The following is a 20343-nucleotide window of genomic DNA, read 5'->3' as shown; positions in this document are numbered from 1 at the left end:
CAGAACGTAAAAATATTTTACATGTAATTGAAAGGGTACACGCTGTTAATGAGAAGTATTTTTACGGCCCCGCAAAGCAGTCTGGGTAACCGGAACTAACTCCGTGTTTGCCTGTGAAAGACCACGTGATGAGACCTGGCCAATCACTACGTCGCATTGACGACTCATCTGTCTAGCCTGCAGTATACGCTTGTCTGGATAATTGTTCTCGTGATCTCTGGTTTGAGCGGTTTTTAGTCATAAACAATTTCATACTGACGTAACATTGGCCTTTTAACTAGTGAGAAAATCATGTGCGACACTGATATCAAATATACGGCCCTCGAAAGCGAACAACAGGTAGCTGTTCTGAAAGTCTTTGAGCCTCTCCTCAAGGTGCGTCTGATACCAACGACAATGCTGCTTCATTTAACAGACATATTTTCGTTCGGTAAGTCTTTACGTAGACAGTGGAGCTCCCACTCCATTGCTGTCAAATGGTCTTTGATTGTTACTCTTTATGCAGGGAAATAGGGGGGTATATTATCGTCGCTGTATGCACACCTATACATTCGCGATCTACAGAACCATGCACAGCTGTTACATTGTATGGTATACAAAGCAGTATAGTGTACATAGCGTATATCTTTGTATTCGGAAAACCACGATACAACAGAGGGCATCTTTACACACTTGTAGCATACAAATGTTTATACCATGCATATATATTCGCCAGAACATCGTATATGAACGTAAGTCTTCATATACTATCGCATCATACTTAACAAGGTTCCATTATGGGGTCATGGATCATTGATTATGAGGTCGATCGTCTGGCGCGCTGCTATGCATGATCGAGACATCGGTTGCACCAGTACCTAGACTATGGCGTAAGGGGATGGTAGCTGCCGTAGATAGTTATCCTGGGTCGAGGACCGCGAGGTCTACACGAAGAGGGCATGTACATTTCGAATAGAAACAACATTTGAAAGCTTTATTTCACTTGACTTCTCAGAGGTTGCCTTCAAAAATTCAGTAAAGTACAAAGGGAGTCTTCAGTTATTATGAGGGGTGTGCCAGAGGAATTGGTGAGGGTCACATTTTACAAACTTGCTCTGGGGAGGGTCATATTTTACAAAATTGGCCTGGGGAGGGTCACATTTTACATTACTAAGTTTAACATGGATGCAAAGTCTAAATGAGTTGTTTAAAGATACTTCACAACATTACTGCCGTGTATAGTGAATCAACTTTTTCGGTGAAATTCAAAACAGTCAATATCTTGTACACATATGCACTTGTAGCCACCCTCTTCTAATCAAGTACATTTATATATCAATTATGCAACGTCTATAAATTCAGTTATTCTTATTATTCTGCCTTCAGTTATTACGAGGGGGTTGGCCGGAGGAAATTGAGGGCCGTCCATCATGTAAAATGTGACCCTCCCCTTGATGCTTCTTTCTAAAATATGACCCTCCTCCTAAGGCCCCTTTCCCTCTCCAAAATCAAACGTTTGAAATATGTGTATAACCTTGATAGAACTGCTGACTTTGTTGTATTTTGACAATATTTTTGTTAAGCTTATACAACTGCGTTCTTGTTCTACCCCTACAGCATGTTCAGCTGCCCAGTATTCAGCTTGCCAACACAGCCTGTGTACATACAGGTACCGTGCATTTGTATCACTGACAAAAAACTTTCAGTTTTACCGATATTTTACCGATATTTAGATACACAGGCTTAGTTGACAAACTGAATATTTTGTGCTTCAGCATGCAGTAGAAAGGCACCAAGAAAATCTATTTGATACATTGCATAGACATATTGAAAAAGTATCAACAGTTGCAGCTTTTGAACCATTACAAGGCCAACTTGTTGTTTTTACCAAAATTTAGTGGCGTTCATGCATTTTTCGATCTTTTGGAGATTAAAGTCATAAAATGCGACAAAACGGTTCTAGATTTTGTTTCATTATTACTAACAGAACTATTGGATGACATCAAAATCTCGTGAACCAAAATATTTTCAGGTCTCCTCTATAGGTAGAGTAAAACTGTCAAGTCCCCCAGACTAGCCCCAGAATTTTTGAAACCCCTGAATTCCTCCACTCCCCTCACCTTTTTGTGAACATAGCCGTAACCTTTTAAAGTTTTTAGAAATATCATGCACTTCAGTCATTAACAAAAGTAGGTTAAGCAGTTTCCTAATTTAAGCTACAGCTTCTAAATAGACAATTTTTCCAAGTGGGGTATTCTTTGTGTTTTTGACAAGCTTACAATCATACAATGGGAAATCATTTTGTGCCTAATTTTTAGTCAACCCAAAAACTGCATGTACGGAACACTCAAAAATTGCCCTAAATAACCTCTTTGTAATGTGTAATATTCAAAATATTCTTTGTCAGGAGGGGGCACCCCTAACTTCTTCCGAGTGATCAACTTCATTTCTGCCATGCATTGCAGTGTATATAATTGCTGTCAGTCTATGCATTGTGCAGTTTTTCAAAACGTCATTGGGTTTATTCCAAACATTTTTCTCTACTTTATTGAACAAACGTAATTACCAAACTGCGGTAGTTTTTTAACAGACTGAGTCCACAATGACCTTTTTTTCAAATCACGTTGTCACAAGTCAGTAATCTTGCTGCTGGGTAGGTATTTTCTATTCTCGTTCGAACTTTCCATGTCTATACATGTCAGTATTGTACTCTCCAACGCTGTGCTCTTTCACAATATGTTTTCTGCAATGTCAAGGAAACATACGCCACGACAAACAGAACAGTTATTAGCCTTAAAATGCATACATGCACGTTTGAAAAAGAAGATTCCTTTGATATGAAAAGGAAAGCAAAACATAAAGTTGTAAGAATTGGCAAAGTTAAATATTTCCATGTGAAGTAGGAGTCTCGAAAAAATAATGCTTCCGAGTCAGTCTTTTGTACTCCCACCCAAAGAATATCAAATGGTCTAACCATTATAAATGTACTTTTTAGGCCACGCGATGATTTGTGTTGCTGGTCATCCCTGTTCTTTACATCTTCAGGCATAGTAATAGAAATAAGAATGGCAATCAAATAACAACCATCAACAACCTTCAGGGTACAATTGTCAAGATTTTTCCGATCCAAGAACATGGAAAATATTCTGGCTTTCCATCGCTCGTCGCTTCGCTGACACAACTTAATAATCAAGGTAAAAAGCGCCGCTTGCAATAGAGACAAACATTGTAAGGCTAATTACAGTGGTCATAGAAGAATACACCTGTTTGGTACTACCGTACCTTCGCACCGTAGACTCTCGAGAAATTTTAGGGTTGTGTAAACTAACAACTATAACAGGATCTATTCCATTGTACATATATAAAATTAAAACGGGGTGAATAAACTAGTTGCAATATTAAATATAGACTGTCATGATTAATCTACGATATTCTTCCGACGGCTAAAATCATGAGCACCTGGTCATCATTTTCTTCTACACAACTTGTATGAGTTACAAAACTAGAACATACTACTATAAACCAGAAAATTATAATTTGACAGTACTGTAGAGTCAGTGTAAATTTGAAGCGGCCATTCAATGACATCGCACCTATAGGCTAGGCATAGAAGTTTTTCCAATCAATGACTTTCACTTGGCCTGTTTGACGAAAGATGTAATTGAAGTTATAATTTTTGACAACTGTGATGGCGCTTAACCTTACACCATGTAATAAACTGTGGTATGACAAAAGACAGGATTTTCAAATAATTTATGATGTTGGAGAGAGGATTAAGTCACCTAATGATAGTATGTTGGAGCACTGAAAATTTACAATGTCTCCTCATCCTGCTACCTTTACAGCGTCAACTCTTTCCATTCTGTTTTGTTTCCTCGACAAAAACCGCAGAATGGGCCGCGGGATCGAGGTAACCCTTTCCAGATTTCCCCTGTATTCAGTCGCCCACAGAAAGCCAATAAAGACGTGTCGATAATAAACAGGATTACGTCAGAGACATTTTATATGAAGCATTAGTTTGCTTACAGACACTAGTAGAGCGGAAGGTCTAATGCTCTACTGTGTCTGGTTTGCTCTACTTTGTAATGCAAGCGTGAGAAATGGTATTTCATTGAACATTCCGTTGTGTTGAACTAACAACTCCCTTCCTTCAAGTTTGAACAAAAGTTAAACTGTAATATTTCAAATTATGACTATTGATAGTAAACACATCTAAGTAACAGGCATTGAGGAAAAACATTACTGACAGCCCAATGAGGTAAAGATGTAATTGATTTTTCGCCAATATATATTTCAAATTTTGACTCTTGGTTGTAAACAAATCTGAACAACGAAGATGGTTGAAAATATAGAATATCTTCACTTTTTTTGTCATCTTTTTAGCTGTGTGAATTCCAGACATCGTTCAAAAATTTCAAAATAAATTTTGCATTTACTGTACATAGTTAGGTCACATCTATATCAACACATATAAAAAGTACATGAAGACTATCAAGGAGATGTAAGATAGCCGATTGCAATCGCAACCATGATGTAACTTCAGTAAACTAATGAACGTAGCTGGCATAAACCTCTACTTACGACTGTTTTGAAGTTCAAAGTGTGCGTGTTCGTGTGAAGTCTTTTTACAGCTAGATGTAGCATGTTTGTTCCTACATTTCGAAGTATCTTTGAATACTAATCATAAGCTCTCTGTTTCTCTGTCTCTCTCTGTCTCTCTCTGTCTCTCTCTGTCTCTCTCTCTCTCTCTCTCTCTTTCACGGATTACAAACTGCTACAGAAGAGGTAACACTTATAAAAAATCAGGAACGACAAAATGGCCAGGCTGTAGCTGTTCATAGCCTAGTGGAGCTTTTACTGGGAAAATCGGACGAGTATCGAGACTGGTTCAGGGTATTCATGGATGCCCTGCGTGATTCAGGTATAAAATTCATTTTCAGCGTCTTGTTCAGACATAGTTAATTTTATGAACTCTAGAAGACCTTAATTTGTACTGCAGAAATCCACCAACTGGAATGAACAATCTGTGAGAAGCAAACATTCACTGACCTCAGTACCGAATTGCCCCTTATCTCAATATCGAGCAACAGATTGCATTTCTCTGATTGGAAACTATTTAATTTTGAATACTTTAAGCAACCTGAGGGACTGATCAATGTCTTCGGCCTGGGGTGAATTATTTGTCGACGTCAAAAAAGTAGCTCCTCCCCATTCCATTTTTAGAAAAAAACGGTGACCCCCTACTCCAAATTTCGAAAACAGGGTGACCCCCCAGCGACAAAGGTAAAACAAAAGTAGGAATATATATATATATATATATATATATATATATATATATATATATATATATATATATATATATATATATATACTTTTGGTAATATTTTAAACATAAAGTCATTGTTTGTTTCAATAAAATTGTTGATTATTGACATGTCAATTGTAAGATAGGAATTTCAACGTGTCAATAAGTTTGAATACAGTATATTGAATGAGCTGTGGATGTATTCCACACTTTCTATGCATAACCAGATGACCTTCCAGAACTTATTTACATGATTGAAAGTCAATCATTAATATAAACGAAAGAAACGCAGTAAATCAAAACCTATATGACAGGTGTTTACACTTGTCGACCATTCAATTACATCTCCTGAGAAGCCATAGATAGCTATTTTTATAAGTTGTAGTCAAATCTGATGTGTGCAGTGTCTGAGAGGACCTTTTCTATTTACTTTGAAACCAAAAAAGCACAGCTAATAATGACAAAAACTGCCTTTTTTAACTATTATTTTAGTCATGAAAAGAGCACATTTTACAGAAAACCTGTGACACAAAGGAAAATAGTTGAATTGATAAGAAAGAACAATAATTTGTCATTTCGGTCTTTTTAATATATGTCAGTGTATCAAATATATTATGAAATATCAGTGCATGTTGCTTTTTTATACTGAATTCTAAGAGAGAAAACAGAAAAACATCTCAATTTGTCATGCTTTTCATTTGAACTTCAGATTATATAACGATACATTTTGCAAAACCATAGACTCTCGAGAAAAACTCGAGAGTCTATGGCAAAACCGACTTTCAATTAGCAAACATCATGATATCTCTGACATATATATCTGATGTTTTAAAGTACCGCGCCCGAAGAGAGCGCCGAAAAATATGAAACATAAAGATATTTCTAAGACTATGTCCGATATATTAAAGTCATGGGCCTGAAGGGCGTGCTGAAAAATATGTCTGATACATTAAAGTAACGCTCCTAAAGGGCGCGCCGAAAAATAGTAAACATACAGATATCATATCATACAGATATGTCATATATAATATAATATATATATATATATATATGCGCTGAAAATATGTCTTATTATTAAAGTTACGCGTCCGAACGGCGCGCTGAAAAATGCAACTAAATGATGAAATTCTGGCTGGCACGATATAATTTAGGCAAGTATGAGCCCTTGTCGAAATTCAAAAACACACTGACCCCCCTCCCCCCATTGGGCATTTCGAAAACATGGTCACGCCCCTCCATCACCAAAGTAAAAAACAAGGTGCCCCCCACCCACCCATTCATCCACCGGCGCTCCGAGGCCGAAGAAACTGACCAGTCCCTGAGAAAATCAGCATCAGAGGTATTGTAAGGATCATTGAAATTGCAGTGCGGCTAAAATTTATGAAAGGTTCATAGGCTATCTCCATTTGACATGCCTTTGGCGCCATCGAACTAAAAGTTATTTACCGTGGCCTCTAGCTGTATAAAGGTGTACTGTTATGTCTGTCAGCGTTATCATATACCGCTCGTCTGGTACAACGAGGTCTGCATGTTTTTCAATTGCTATGATTTCGAATTGTCATGAGTGATGGACTTTTCATTCGAAAGGGATCGCATGCAAAATATACATGTATAGTGTACGTTACTGTAATTTGATTGTTCATTTCTTTTTCCTCGCTTAAATAAAAAAGGAAAAATTGAAATATTGACGGTAAGAAAAATATGTTTTGGTTATAGGAAATGGACATATTGCAGAAATTATTAAGGGCACATGTGTATCTAGCATGGACGAATTGGAAAACTACAAGAGGCACATCGAATTATTTGCACCACATTTGGAGGTGATTAATCCGGCAGAAATCCTACCAGAACTGACATCAATCCTGAGTGACCATGACAGGGAGCAGATCAAAGCCGACCAAAGGAATCATGGTCCACGTTATGCTGTCTTGACTTTGCTTGACAGACTGGTGAAGAAGACTGGAGATTGGTTCAAAGATTTTCTGCAGGCGTTGAGAAATGTCGGTAGAGATGATTTAGCAAATCTCCTACACAACCCACAGGCTACTCAACGAGCAGTCCGTCAACGACCATTCAACGTGGTGGAGATGCCATATCTTCCACGCCCACTGGGTACTCAACGAGCAGTCCATCATCGACCATTCAACATGATGGAGATGCCGGATCTCCCACGCCCACTGGGTACTCAACGAGCAGTCCATCGACAAAAAGGTTTGGATGAACTCTTTATGCTTTACTTTTATGGCGACCAAAATTTGCTTTCATACAGAGATGATAGATATTTAATCTCCAAAGCCAACATACGATTGTTAAACAATAACCCTGTCAATGTCAAGCAAACAAATCAGATTAGCCCCGTGGCGACGGTGTTTTGCAATCTCCACACAGAGATTGCAGCGCGGTATGCCTGCAGTGCGACGTAGTAAATTCGAACCAATCAAGAGAGTCTCAGAGTCATTAAGTGCGAGCGCTTCCCCACCAATCTCTGTTGCAGGCAAGTTTAAATATTCCAAAATGGTACTTTTTCGGTCCTGCGGGTGCACAACTGGCTCCATAAACGTGGCGGACATCTCAGATTTTGATAGGAGCTGTCCATGAAGCTAGAGATAGCTCTTTCCGTGCTCTAGTAAAATGTAATAGATAATCTGCTATAACGTTGACAATCACGTCTGCAAAGCGAACAGCCCTTGGGGCATCTATTTTGAATCGTCGATTCACATCCATGTAACCTAGAGCAAGGTCTATGTTTTGCAAGTGTTCACGAAATCGAGGATCGATATTGAAACTGGTGTATTTTTCATTTATCTGATAATTTGTGGTTCAAAGTATTTTACATAAAAGAGACAGAGAGTGTATATGGAAAATGCGCAACACCAAAAAGGAGGGCGTAAAATGTCGCCTGTGGTAGAGATTAGTGCGGCTAATGCTAGCTGAGACTCCCTACTGTAGCTAGCTTATACCGGAGTATGGGCGCTTATTTTGGGGGTTGGCGTTTATTTTTACCAGAGACATCTCAATTTGCCTCATTCTTACACTAAAAATCACAGCTGTAATAAAATGACCATTGTGTCGCGAACAAAAATAATGAGGCTTCTGGCTTCCTGACTGCAGCCATTTACAGCAGACACCCTATACTGAACGCTATTTTAATCAAATAAATTCATGTCTATAAAAGTTCTTTACTTGAAAAAATAATCATTCATAGTTTTCTCATAGTACTCCTGGTGTATCCACTTTTTTGGCCAAATTCCAAAATCAAAGTCCTGTACATACACCATGCTATTCTAATCAAGTACATTTATGTCAATTGTCTGACGTCAATAAATTTACAGATATTGCTAGTTTTATAAATATGAAAAACAATTATTCATAGTTTTCTCATAGACTCCCATGTATTGAGGACCCATTTCAGGCAAAGTACATTTACATTAATCATCAAACAAATATGAAAGGACAGATATAGCTTATTTTGTAGGGGAAAATTGTGAATAATTTGCCCGATAGACCATAGTGTATAATGATTTTATATTTTTGGACAAATCACTGTATTGACCACATTTTTGCTTTGTAGTTGCACAAAAAAGTGGTGACCCTCTCCCAAAGGGCGACCCTTCAAAAATGCCTGCGCGAAAAATTGCGGGCCCCCCAAAAATGCACCGACCTCCTCTTTGTAATTTCTGTCCAGTCCCTCGTGGTATACGCTAGTCTGTACGATAGGCAGCGTAGCTCATCAACTTCGCATATCGTTGCCGGAATTGAAAACGTTCAAAAAGGGACAAAATATATCTTTTATGCAGTACAAAATGTTTTACTTCATAAGTAAGATTTTACCTAAAACATGTAACTGTAGTTTTCAGTGAAGTGTTGACGTCGATAGCTGTTCATATAATTTAGTTGTTCATATAATTTATCAAAGTCATAGACAAAACTTAGAATTAATTTTTTATATAGTCAACTTTCAATTAGACATATTTCGCATATTTCACAAACGTTATAATTCATTCTTACCTACATTATAGCTATGTTTGTTTTCTTTTAATTGTAATTCATCTCAAGCTCGCCCTGAAGTTCATAGTATTCAGAAACATGACAGATGTCCGCTACATGTGTAATTTAACATTTTGATGGTGCATGATGGTGATCAAAATCGATCTTTCATGTTGTAGATCATCTCATGACTGTTACCAACGATGACAGGGGCAACAGTAACTTGTTCGATAATATGGAACAGTCATTGCCGAGGCCTGACAGACGCCCAACAGCCATTTCGCATGACGATTCAAGCGTGGAGAGTCCGAAATCAGTACTAGACAGATTCGCGGTTTCGCCACAAGAAGGGGAACGCGAGAGTACCACTGCGGCCCAAATGCCGCCCTCTTTGGGCAATATCTTTGTGGCTGCTGCCAGTGCTTATGAATAATTAATGAGCGCCATTGGCTTGAACGCAGACGCACAGAGATCAAATGTGAATCGGTGAGTATTTTTACAATATTTCGAATCTTTCATTTTATCCATATAGGTATACACAGAAAGACATGTTTAACGTTTCGCCCTTGCTACATAGTTGAAGTAGAGTCGCCTAAATATCTTTGCAAATCGATCTTTTACAACACATTGACTGCTGTTGCTAAGTTTGAAGGCGCCCATAACAACCACAAACAGAACACGGAAAATTCATAAATTTAGCCATCTGAAATAGTTATTTAAAATTTTAAAACCATACGAATGTAGATTATTATATCCAATTGGCGAAATTTCAGTTTGAACAAGTGTTACGGCGGATTTGACGAAATCACACCAAGCGATATTATACTCTTCAGCGTGTTCTACGCGTTTAGCAATGTCCACATTGACTTCAATGGCGGCGACTCCATTTTACGGGTGGTACGATGAACGTTCTCGCGAAATTGTCAGTCAAAAATGATTGAAAATCAAAATCGAAAACCAATAGTCTGTGCTAATATATGTACAGCGTGTGTTTGTGTGTACATGGGAGGTAAAAACTCAAATTAAAAAAAATGAACCGGCGAAGTAATAGTGAAGGCGAAACGCACAGTGATGTATGGGACCGCTGTTTTAGGGTTAGGGGTCTACACGCAGCCAGTCTGGTGTACAGTGGTTCTCAGTGTGTATGATCGCGATTCTCTTTGGTGGTCATAAAATGTAATTGTATGTGTTATTCATTCTCCTCAGATCCAAAACTCATTGGTATGTTGTGGAGTAGGATTTTTGTTAGAAGTAGGGTACTTCTGCGAAGTTTTTCTTCCAGCATGCCGAATAGAAAGAGAAAAACATATTTCAACATAGGCCAGTGGGCAAAACAACAAAAGTTAGGAAGAGAAATTGCAAAGGAAAAACATACACATCAACTCTTAGAAGAATACGCGAAGACTAGGGCACTGTTAGCAAGAGTACAGAGTAATGCATTGATAAGTAGAGCAGAAGAAGGGCAGAAAAAGCATAGGTTTAACTTAGGAGAGTTGTCAAGACAGCGAAAGAGAAAGAGAGATGAGGAAAATAGCATTACAGAGGATAATCTTTGCAAAATCAGTGCGGCTAGAAGACTAGTAAAACGAGCTAAAAAACATCTAAGTAGACTTGAGCAGAGTGATAATTGTGTCAATCAGGATATAGCTGCTATGACATACTCTGATAAAAAGGTAAGGTAGCATAGGGTAGCCATCAGAAAGCAAGATAGTACAGTAAAGTACGGTATATAGCCATAGTGAGCTGAAAATATCATTGTTCCCATGTTAGATTTTAATAACTGTATTGTGTTTTATGATTTCAATGCCCTTAGTGGACTGTAATTGTTGAGATGAGCCATGTGTCTTCCCTGTGCACAAGAAATATTTTGCCCTTGCAACCATTGACTCTTCCAGACCTGCTGAATTAATACAAAATAATTCAAGACAATTTATAAGGCAGGTCAGATGTACAATGTATTAAAATTGTAAGACCATATCAGTTGATAATTTCTCATCTCCATGTCTTAATCTATCTTTCAGCAACAACAGGATACTGTGCAGCCCCGATGGGTACACAAAAACACAGAATTATCTGAAGATAACAGCGAAGTTGTTGTGAAATTATGTAGGCGTGAACAGTATGAGCGTCGACGAAAAACCTTGTCAGCAGCCACATCAATCCATGTGTCAACAACCAATACTACTGCCAACGGTGTAGCTCCTGCTAGTAAAATGCAACCTTCAAAAGCAGCTCTTGATGGTTTGTGGTACACCCTCGTCAATTCTGCCACTCCTGACCAAATGAAAACCTATCTCAAAAACTCTCCCAAAATCAAAGATAAAGTAATACCATCAATATTTGACAAATCGATCAATATATTTGAGAGCAGTGAACATAATCTAATAAGGAGTGTCAGAGTTTTATACGAGGGTGGTGTGTTGTCAAAACGCAAGTATAACTGTCTCAGAAAAAGTGAATTGCAAACTCTCTCTAAAATGCAGCAGCCAAGGAGAGCATTGCAGTTTCACTTTCGCTGTAGGATACCAAGATTACTGACATACAATAAAGTAGTGGGGTATGTAAGTAATCTTGATATCGGTACACTACAACCAATTGTAACAGCTGATGGGAAGCAGGTAGGTTTACAGCGAAATTTGGAAGAGTTACTTCTTAAGGTCGCCAATCTGTATTTACAAATGCGATCAGCTCAGCCTAACCTCTTGAACTGGTTTGGTAAACCAGAGGGCCACTTTCAAATAAGTATTGGTGCAGATGGTGCTCCATTTGGTAAACATGGACAAGCAACGGCCTGGTTGGTCAGTTTTTTGAATGTTTGTCATCGTGTTGCTAGTCCGGATGATAATTTTTTGCTGTTAGGGGCAAATGTCAAGGAAGATGACCCCCTGATGATTGAATTTGCACGTTCACTGTCAAACCAGCTGGAGTCTATCGAAAAATGTAAATACAGTGTTCACGACCTTAATGTAACCTTCCAAGTTTCACTGTTACCCTTTGATCAGAAGGGGTTGGCAACCATGTGTGGAGAATTGTCCAATGCTGCACAATTCTTTAGTTCCTTTGCAAATGTGTCAAAGGCGGACAAAGATTGCATCGGAGCAGATATAGGTCCAAATAAAAAATGGCATGAATGGAAGTATGACAAAAGAATAAAAGATGTTGAAGCACTTGAGAAATTCAAGTCAGCACCAAAAAATAAAACTGGGAAACCTAAGACAGTGAGGCAGAGAATAACTCAATTTATAGCTAGTCAAAAGTCAAGACAGGAATTTGTACCACCCCTTGGTAGATTTATTGACTTTGCCAGAGTTGAACCATTACACCTGAAAAACAACGCATGGCAATACTACTTTCAGATGTTGTTGACTGATGCAGTTGTTCACACTTCACAGAGTGATATTGATAAGGGAGTTCAAATTGAAAATCTACCAAGAGAGTCGTGCTTGTACAAGTTCCTGTTTGCACTCAAATACAATGTGAAAGTGGGAAAACTCTACAGGAAAATTGTTAAGTATTTCAATGAAAATAATGCAAAATCAACTTCACAAATTAGTGCCATTTATCGCTTTACTGGAGAAGAAAGTCGAAAACTTGCCTGGCATTTCACATCCCTGATCCGTTCACTTACAGGTGATAACGTCAATGCAAAACGTCGTGCTCGTTTGGCCCTTTTCACATATACAGGCTTATTGCTGAGAGATATAACTTTGTTGTTTTCAAGATTCAGTTTGAGTGAGGGAGATTTACTTGTGCTCAAGCAAAAATGCAGATGGTATTTTAATCTCCATTCCCTTTTCATGGATGTTAATAATACAGTGTGGCACATAGGATATGTTGTTCCAAAACATGCTGCTATTGTATATGATAAATTCAAACTTGGCTTGGGGCTGAACACAATGGAGGGTAGAGAGGCAAAACATCTGCGACTGCTTGAACTCAGTGAAAATTCTACTCCTCAAAACAGGTGGCCGCTCATATTTCGACATGAGTATACAATGTTGTTTTGGCTGAGGGAAAGAAATCCTGAAGCAGACAAGTACAGAAGGGCAAATCTTGATAAATTTGAGCTTAAAGAGAGAGAAAAGTATATTCCCAGCCTGTATTATGATAGCCCTAGATATTGTATGTGTGGAAGTTTGAAAGATGAGGATATGTCAGGATGTACGATTTGTTCTGACCCGGTTATGGCTGAAATAAAACATGCAGCAACCTCAGGTAAGTTAAGTAACAAACTGAAGAAAATTTTTCAGTGAGATTACTTCTCCTCTGCAAAATGTTTTAGTGTGACTGGAAAATGTTGCCCTAGATGATAACACTGTAATATTGTCGGAATTAAGTCAGAGATAATGGCACTCACATGTCACAATAGAAATTTCAGAATTTATTTAAATATGGATTTCAATGGTAGTTGATCACTGGGCAACATTTTGCAGTCACACTGCAAACATTATTCAGAAAGGTCACTGTGACAGCCCTCCTCTGCAAAATATTTGAAGTATGACAACAAAATGATGCCAACTGAGATCACAATTCAAACAAATAAATTGTGAAGTTTTATGATATAATCTTACATGTGAGTCTCAAACAATCATCTCATATTCTGACAATATTTCAATGAAAATGTATTTGTCATTTCCCTTGCAAAGGAATAGCATTTGGAAATCAGTAACAAGAAAGCAAGTATTTCATAGTTACATTTGGAAGTATATCATATTTTCCAGAGTTTTATGTAAGCACATTTCAAATAAGCTCAAAATTGAATTCCTGTGTAATATGGGTGAAATTCATTGTATTTTCTATGAATAAAAGCAAACATTGCTATCTGGTAGTTTAGATGATGATATTTTCCAATAAACTTTTGAAACAATATTGTATTCCTTTTGAAATCCAATGAAGTATGATTATTAATATGAACTGTGATCTTTTGTGAATCTAATGAACTTGTTTGTTTTCAATAAAATTATCTCAATGAACTCTATTCTAGATGGTAATTTGGAGGAATATATATTACCCAAATTTTTTGTAATTTTGTAAAAGTAATTTGAATTTCCTGTATTGAATGCAATGAATTGTACATTTGTGAAGTTACATTTGATTGTTGGTATTTAAATAAAGATGATTTTGACACAAAGGGTTATATCTCATGTCATATTTTATTCCTAACTGCAAAATGAGGTGGAATAGACTGACAACAACAAACTGACAACAACAATCTGAGCTGAACATCATTTTTTCAGTATTTGAACAAGAGTTTAGTTCTCTGGATGCATCGGAATACCATATTTGTTCCAGGCTCCATAGCAAAAGTTGACCACTACAGACTCCCTGCTGGTGTAATACTTGACAATGCATGGTTTTTCTTCAGTGCATGTAACAGCGACTCTTTTCCCCTTGACCTCTCTCTCAAGCAAATCCTTGTCTTCTCGTGATCTGGTACTTCTCTCCGAGTCATCATAGCATCCCTTCTTCAGTACATAAGCCAGCTTCAATGAACATGTGAACGTCAATGTTATGATTGCCTTTGATGTCTTCTCATGGATGCCCATGCTGTTCCGGGTAGCAAAATGTTGGAAGACATCAAATACTTCCCTTGGCATTTGCCGTGAAAACGTAGCTCTCCATGGCGACTTCAGTGACGGTGAGGCTGATAAACGTGCACGGAAACTACGCAGCCAGTGAACCATATCACGTTGAAACATGGGGAACACCCCGACATCACGAAGGCGTATTTTGTCTTTCGTCACTTTGTCATTTCTAACGATGGCCCTATTAGTGACTTGGGAGAGCTCATCAAATAAAGTGTGCACATGTAATGTGTTTGCACACAGAGCTCTGTCTTAAAAGTGCAGATTTTGCCTCCCGTAATTTGCGCTGAATGACTTTCTCGGCACTCAACAACATGGGCGCCGCCATCTTTGAAAACACGTTGCTATGTCAACAGGTACAAACGGCGCTTCGCGGAATACTGCTCAATTCGAAGGCGCTCTGGCCCGCGAGAGTACTATAGTAGAAATGAAATATCCTGACTAAGGTCCGGCCTATCAAGGAGACTGGTAGGGCTACTTACTGCCTACACAGATCGAAGGCGCTGACAGACCCAAAGTTGACCTATGTGAACCAACTATTGACCAGTAAACCAACTTCGGGTCATCTCAAAAGTGTGCTCGTTCTTTTATATAGATAACCAAGCCTACACAACCTGAGCTAGATAGACAGAGTGAACCGTAATCACGTTATGTTAATTTTCACCAGTGTGATGTTGATTAGACTAAAATTACTATAAATTTCTCGATATTTCGTAAGGCAAAATTGAATGACTTTTAGGGGGAAATATTACCACAATCCTCAAAAAATGACACTTGTTCTGGTACGCATGTGTTTGACTGTTTTGTCATAAGGTCCCAAGCTTTTAGACTCAAGCTGCAGCTGGATGACATCAAGCTCACTAAAAATTATGACAGACCACTAACTTAGGGCCTGTGACACCTTGGCGATTTAGCCAGCGTATGCCGACGTATCAAAATTCTCTAAAACGCAAGCTTACGCTGAACTACGATGTATTTCCAATTTTTTGGCATATACATAGCGTATTCATAACGTATTCACAGGTTAAAAACGCTAGACAATTATCTTGACGCATTTCGACTTATAACTAACTTACAAGTAACGTATATGAACGTGTGTCAACGAGCGCATAACCTACCTACAACTTATGGCTTCACAACTTACCTATACGTATTCGACGTACGCCCAGCGTATTCGCCAATTTTTTCATACGTTTGTATCCGGGGTTTGTATTCGCTGGCTAAATCGTCACGGTGTGACAAGGCCTTTAAATGCCTATATTCCGTATAAAACTTTCACTGTTTGTGCACTGGCTCATACACTTTTACTCTTGCTTTCAGTTTATTACATGCATTAGTCGCACAAGGAGGCTCAGACCATTAGAAATGTAAAATTCTTGCATAAACACTGATTACTAAGGCAATATAGCGGAAAACCGAGCCGACCCGATCCGAGTCGACCCTGAGATAGCTGAGAAAAGGCAGCTATCTGTTGGCGGGGTAGCGTGCATCGCTATGCGGGTCATCAAAAGGTATACAATGCAAGACCCGAGGTACATGAATATTCCACATTGATTAAGGATCATTAGCATAGAATTTTAATACCGAAACAATGCTCATTAATGTAATCTGCATATTTGAATATCATTATACCTCGGATCTTGCACTAATAGTCAAAAGGGGTCAACCCCGATCCGTAGCGGGGTTGACCTTTTGATGACCCTCATAGCGACGCACGTAGCTGTGTTTCCAGAGCTAATTCAAGTGGTACCTTCAACCGAGACGTGTCCCAGACAGCCATGTTCTGAAATGTTGCAAACTTGTAAACCTTGCTCGATGATTCAAGTGGGGCAAACCCGAGACATGACCCAGGAGGCAGTCATGTTCTGAAATGTTGCAAACTTGAGTATTGTACCTAAATTTAGAAACTCGAAGTGGACTGTTGACCTATGAACCCAGTGGAGAGTCATATAAATTGATTGCTTCAACTGTTAGATTTATGTCCGAAAAAATTCTGATTAAAAAACCCAACAGGTGGTTTTTTTGAATAGGCAAGAGTAAGAGTAATTTAAAAGCCAAGAAAAGGGCTTCTAAGTTAAGCTATACTATCGATTCCCTCCTGTGCCTTTGATTGTTTAGCTATTCTCAAGACATTTTTCACAGAAAAAATAATGCTTTCTGTAATAAGTTATGTCATGATTCGAATTATGTGGACAATTCAGCCAAAACAGAGTGAAATGAAATGAAGGAAGGAAAGTGTACTCCTCCCTCAAATATAATAGTGAAGGCATCAACATACTTAGGCCATGAAAATGTCACTGGCACTGTACTGAACTTGAGTCAATAGTGAAGGAATATACTGAAGTAAAAAGGGATAAAACAAACTTCTTGTGCCGATTACATTACATTTTCTGGCTTGGGTACTAGTTCAGAAAAAAATACATTTAGATGAAGTGCAGAAGATGGTACTTTTCCACTTTTCGCCTATATAGTCACGACTTCCAAGAGAAATTACCAAAGTCATCTAAAATAAAAGTTTTCTCATTAGAGATTTTTTGCTCCTAAAATAGATCAATTCTTCTTTAATTTCTCAACAGATACACGTTCATAACTTATGTTTTTGCAGACTGTTAAACTGTAAAATGTAAAATAGAATGAATATGTGTTGAGCTGAATTTGTATTGTGGTATTTGCTGTTGTACAATTGAATATGATGCACAAACTATTGAATAAAAACACAGACATTCTCTTCGCTACATTAATTTTGTTCAAATAAATACCAGAATTTTGCAAGTTGTTTGTAAATTATTAAAATGCTAACATAAGCTTTCAGTCTGGATATCAAAAGAAAACTGGTCGAATTGTAATCAATCAACACACGTTGTTTCCCCACACATTGTAGATTTGTCTTTTTGCCTAAAACGAACCAGTATCTTACTTCATTTTTTCTTGTCAGCTGTCAGACCTACTTAAGTGTTTTATTTAAAGTTTCATTAGCTGTATCTTCTGGCGATTTTTCCGTTAGTTTTGATTGAAATGATCACTGGCTCATGTTGAATAGCCTGTCAAATACAGAGAATCGCATATTATTCGGAAACATTACGTGCCCTACAACTAAATTACGTGTGATTTTACAACGAAATGTCAATTTTTGTCCGGACAGAAATACAAACTCTGTTGACACGCGGATTGCAACGTAGGCATTCTTCTGTCCACCTGCGCGAGCCATTTACAGCAATTTCAAAATAATATTCATTACTTATGCCCGGTGCTTACGTCGTAGTCCATTGTCCGAGCATGTTGCGTAGCCAGATGTCTGGCAATCCACGACGCAATGTTGTTTTGATCCCGCAATAAACGTGAACTTGTACATCTCGCGTGATCGCTGCGTCACCATATCTGCGTTCTCCCCAGCACGCTGAGCATGCCAGACGTCAACAAACGAGCTCGGAAGGGCAACACGTTTGAACAAAAATTAGCAGTTTTATGTGGCTATAATATCACTAATCATGTTTGTTTCTTCGTAAAACAAGATTTTGCAACAAATATGAGCCTCCAACATGGAATTTTCCGAGGTAAAAAATGGTCAAAAGTTACAAATAATGGCCCTTTAATAAAAAAGACAAAGCACAAACAGTACATGATAAAATACACAAACTCTCCAATTTTCTGTGTCACATACTTTGTTTCTTGAACATGTTGACAATTGTGATTTCATTGTCAATTCTGACCTTTTTATCTCTTGGTGTTCATGCTCTCTCATCTGCACTAAGAGTTTTCAAATACTCTCGGATTATTGTGTGACACTTACAGTTGGACTTAATTAACTTTGGAGACATGGTCCAATTTTTGAAGAAATCGTCCATTTGGTGCATACTAAATTTTCTGAAAGCAAAAGGTAAATAGTGGATCTAATATTTTGCTTCCAATAGACAGTATTTTCGAATCGACAAAAGTTCAACTTCAATTGTGTGCCCTGACAGAAATGACCCCACGGCTTGACTCCGCTTTAAGCATTAATTTACCATATATGGCTTGGATTTAGTTCTGCATATACAGAAGCCATGTAAACATACTACATATTAGAAGAATATATGAAGACCCAAAAAAAAGGACATTTAGGTATTATGATTAAACTTTGCATTTATGCATTCGTATAAAAATATCATCAAGAATAGTCTGTTTAGATTTTAACGACTGGAAGTCGTAAATGTAAATATTTATGAAGAAACATCCCAAAGCGGCAGAATTAAAGGGAAAAATAACTGACACTTTGAAATAGACCAATGGCCACATAGATCTTCAACGGCCCGGGAATTATGGATTTTCAGTGCATACCTTTCTCTGAGACCATGGCCTTCGAAACCCGTAACACAACAGGACACCTTATTCGGCGATAACTGGGAAGTTTCGAGGAGTGGTTCCATGAAACAGAACTCAGTAAAGCTGTGAAAAAACAGCACGCTGTGCAGTATCGATCTGATCGCGCTCAGGTCATCTCCACAGAACCACTGCGAGACAACCCATGATATGAATTTTTAAATGACTTTGTAAAATTATCCCGTAGTTCCTGCCTAGCACTTATCTTTGTACAATCATGACATATGTCTTCTTGAAATAAGCCTACTTTTTTCAATGTCCCTTTATATGACTGGTGAAGGTCGTGTTTACTTCTAGTGGTTTATTTTTAGCACTTAAACTTTTCAGGACGCTGTCTTTTAGAGACAGACGGTCGACAGCTGGACGTGTCATGCTTAGTTAATATACTACAACTTTTCACTGTTATTTTTTATAACGTCTTGTAAATTTATGACCGAACCTTTTTAGATTTAGTTAGTTTGAAATAAATCTGTTCATATGAATCATTGGTAATTTCAGGTAATGTGCACGTGGGTTTAACACAGCACAGTCATCCCGAATTTTTAAATCTTTGATTATTGTGAAAGGCAATGCTTTAAAATTTCCTAGCAATCGGGGAAAGTTTAAACAAACGTTTAAATTTTCAGGTTCAAGGCGTGCATTGCCTTGCGACTCAAAGTGTGGTTTCTTTATCAGTCACTTGATTATAATGATTTCCGTATTTTCATTTTAGTAAGACTCGACTTACCAATGAAGAAGCTAGGATCGCAGTATTGTGACATGATATCCGCCTATCTGATAATTTAATATACCACTCAAGTTTTGTGTTTTCCGTCGATTGTAACTTCCAATTGCCTTGAAGAAATACTGGATTAATTTAATTATATCTACTAGCTCTTGATAGTTTGAAAATGGGAGTTTTTTTGCCTGCTTTTTGGGTTCTCTGTGTAATGTCGCCGATTTAGTGTTTTATTTCTCTCGTTAAGTCTTCAGTTACGTTTTAGTTTGTTTTATGAGTTGAAAAGTGTTCGGAGATCGTTGTAAGTTTTACTGCTGTTGAAAGACGCAGAAAGCATTGTCTTTCACAATAATCAAAGATTTACAAATTTGGGATCACTGACTGTACAGTGTTAGACCCACGTGCACATT

At 37.9% G+C, this 20343-nt stretch overlaps 1 protein-coding gene across 8 annotated transcripts; it reads left to right on the top strand.

Moving 5' to 3' along the window:
* The first annotated feature begins 146 nt into the window (after positions 1-146).
* Positions 147-17821, top strand: LOC139123067 (uncharacterized). Of its 8 annotated transcripts, XM_070689038.1 has the most exons (6): positions 147-430; positions 1597-3173; positions 4760-4900; positions 7001-7495; positions 9451-9757; positions 11293-17821. In XM_070689038.1, the coding sequence occupies exon 6, from the start codon at positions 11485-11487 to the stop codon at positions 13522-13524; it is 2040 nt and encodes a 679-aa protein (XP_070545139.1). In that variant the 5' UTR covers positions 147-430; positions 1597-3173; positions 4760-4900; positions 7001-7495; positions 9451-9757; positions 11293-11484; the 3' UTR covers positions 13525-17821. The 8 variants fall into 8 exon arrangements, with proteins under 8 accessions (XP_070545139.1, XP_070545140.1, XP_070545138.1 ...); XM_070689039.1 differs by lacking the exon at positions 1597-3173 and having other exon boundaries at positions 4763-4900; XM_070689037.1 differs by lacking the exon at positions 1597-3173.
* The last annotated feature ends 2522 nt before the right edge of the window (positions 17822-20343 follow it).

This window comes from Ptychodera flava, chromosome 22 (assembly GCF_041260155.1).
Source record: "Ptychodera flava strain L36383 chromosome 22, AS_Pfla_20210202, whole genome shotgun sequence".
In the NCBI taxonomy this organism is placed as follows: Eukaryota; Metazoa; Hemichordata; class Enteropneusta; family Ptychoderidae; genus Ptychodera; species Ptychodera flava.
This window is presented reverse-complemented; position numbering and strand designations above follow the sequence as displayed.